This window comes from Silene latifolia, chromosome 2 (genome assembly GCF_048544455.1).
Source record: "Silene latifolia isolate original U9 population chromosome 2, ASM4854445v1, whole genome shotgun sequence".
Classification (NCBI taxonomy): Eukaryota; Viridiplantae; Streptophyta; class Magnoliopsida; order Caryophyllales; family Caryophyllaceae; genus Silene; species Silene latifolia.
This window is the reverse complement of record NC_133527.1, coordinates 6,550,269-6,552,537: the sequence shown is the minus strand read 5'-3', so window position 1 is coordinate 6,552,537 and position 2,269 is coordinate 6,550,269. Positions and strand designations below refer to the sequence as shown.

General features: G+C 37.7%; 1 protein-coding gene across 1 annotated transcript; it reads right to left on the bottom strand.

Annotated features, from left to right (window-relative positions):
* Nucleotides 1–743: 743 nt before the first annotated feature.
* LOC141632919 (6,7,8-trihydroxycoumarin synthase-like) lies at nucleotides 744–1,494 on the bottom strand. Its single transcript, XM_074445420.1, has 2 exons — nucleotides 923–1,494; nucleotides 744–807 (listed from the first exon to the last, which is right to left on the bottom strand). Exons 1-2 carry the CDS (start codon nucleotides 1,492–1,494, stop codon nucleotides 744–746), a joined length of 636 nt encoding a protein of 211 aa, XP_074301521.1.
* Nucleotides 1,495–2,269: the final 775 nt, after the last annotated feature.

The window sequence follows — 2,269 nt, the reverse complement described above, 5'->3', positions numbered from 1 at the left end:
CAAAGTACGTATTGTAGAGAGATAAGGAAGATATTACCAGATGAATAGTGATTCTTAGGTTAAATTGTGGATCCTCTACTCAATGATAGTTGAGGAGTATTTATAGACTTTCACCTTTTGTCACGTAGTGGCCAAGTGGCCAAGTGGCTAGCAGGTGGAAAGACTGATCTACCCCTCAGCCGAGGGACCTATGGCAGGCCGGCGGGCCCTGTTGACTCACCGCCGAGGGGTCTTGGATATGAGTTCGCGGATGTGTGCCCCGGCTGGCTGGTTGCCCCGACCGGGACCCATCTGACAGGCCGACAGGCCTCGTCGGTTAGGCTGTCTAAGCCGTTGACTTGCTGTGGATATCTTTGACCTTGCTCAATGTGTTGGCTTGGTCAGCGGGTGCAGAATATGCCCCATCAGTTGGACTCTCTAATATCGTTCGAAAAGTTTCTGCTTTATATATATGTATTGATTGATTGATTGATTGATTAATAAAATTATTTACTTATCTTTGACCCGCCAGGTAGATCCGTTTAGGTCGATTTTTGACCCTAAATTAACGGGTTATTTTGGGTCTTGGTTGGATTTTGACCTAAATTAACAGGTCATTTCGGATTCAGGTCGGATTTTGGCCCTAAAACAATGGCTCATTTCGGCTTCCGGTCAATATTTTGGAACTTGGCCTTAGAAAAACGAGTCGATTTAGATTTTGACAGGTTTAGTGCAAGGAATTGTTTATTAAATCTTGATTCCTACTAATTTCCAATATTGAAAATGATAGCGTTACCTAATACTCTAATAGCACCCCGTACAATAGCACTATATATGATTATATTATTAAAATAATCTACATGATTATCATGGTGATACTAAGATTTGGTAATTATGCAATAAATGAGGCAAGGCAAGGAAGATGTTGTGATAAGAAACATACCTCTTTCCAAAAGCAATCCTAGAAATATTAGAACTCCCATAACTCATTAACAACTCACCCAAGTTAACCACTTGAGAAGTAGAAGAGAGCAACGAAACCTTATGGATTAGCCTTGAGACTTCGTCTCGACGAATCGGAGCAAAAGACTCAACTCTCTTAGAGCTCAAGAGATGAACAACTGAAAGCTTCTTAAACTCTCTAAAATAATCACTATATGGAGCTAAAGCTATGTCTAAACCATTGTAACTTAGCCTATGCATCCCAACTAATTTAGGCCTACTACAAAAGTTAAGGTCTTGGGTTTTCATGACCTCTTTGGCCATCTCTGCTGATTGAACCACGACAACGGGTACCTGTCCAAGTGTCAGACCAACAACTGGACCATAAACCTTGCCTAACTTGGCAAAGTAGTCATGGGGAGCCGTGATGTCGTATTGGTGCAAGTTTCCAATAAAGGGTAGTCCCTTAGGGCCAGGAGGTGTACGCAATGGTGGTTCATGTTTCTTAAGCTTATGAAGTAATAGAAGAAAAATTAGAGGTGGGAAGACAATTGCAAAGAGCAATATCAACATGTTTTTGTATGTTTGTAGTTTCAATAGTTAGCTAATTGAATTTTAGTTCGATCAATAATTTTTCTTTGTAAAAGTTTTATGGCGATCATGTAGCTAGGTGCAACATTGTATAAATAGGCCACAAAATTCACGAATTACATTATAAAACGGTCTTATTATATAAAAAAGGACAATTCAATTATTAGTAATAAATAAATGTTTTTTCTATTGAAATGCACCATTTTACGGTTAAGGGATTGTTCTTTTGGACTTAAATTAAACTCCAGTAATATTTTGATATCCTATTTGTATTTTGACGTCCCACTCGACATAATTTAACTACAATCATTCCTCAAAGACGCATGTCAGGTTTCTGATGAGATATAATCGTGTGATCACATCGATTTAACTTTTGTTATTATCGTCAGGAACACGACTCAAACATTTGTTAAATACAAGGATATTTAACATGAAGTACTCTGTATATAGTTATTTATTAAACTCGGCGGTAATATTTTGTACATATTTGTACTCTTTTCATATTATTGAATTGAAAAAAGGGGATTGTAGGCCCCACTCGACACAACGTATCTACTATCAATTCTGAAACACGTATGTCAGATCTCTAATAAGAGGTAATCGTGTAAGCGACTTCATATCGATCCAACTTTCAAGTTACATCGTTATCGTCACGTACACGACTCAAACTGTCGCCTGACACATTCATTAAATAAGAGTAATTTAACATAAATTACGGGGTTATTTAATAAATTCAGTAATACTTCTATACATATTT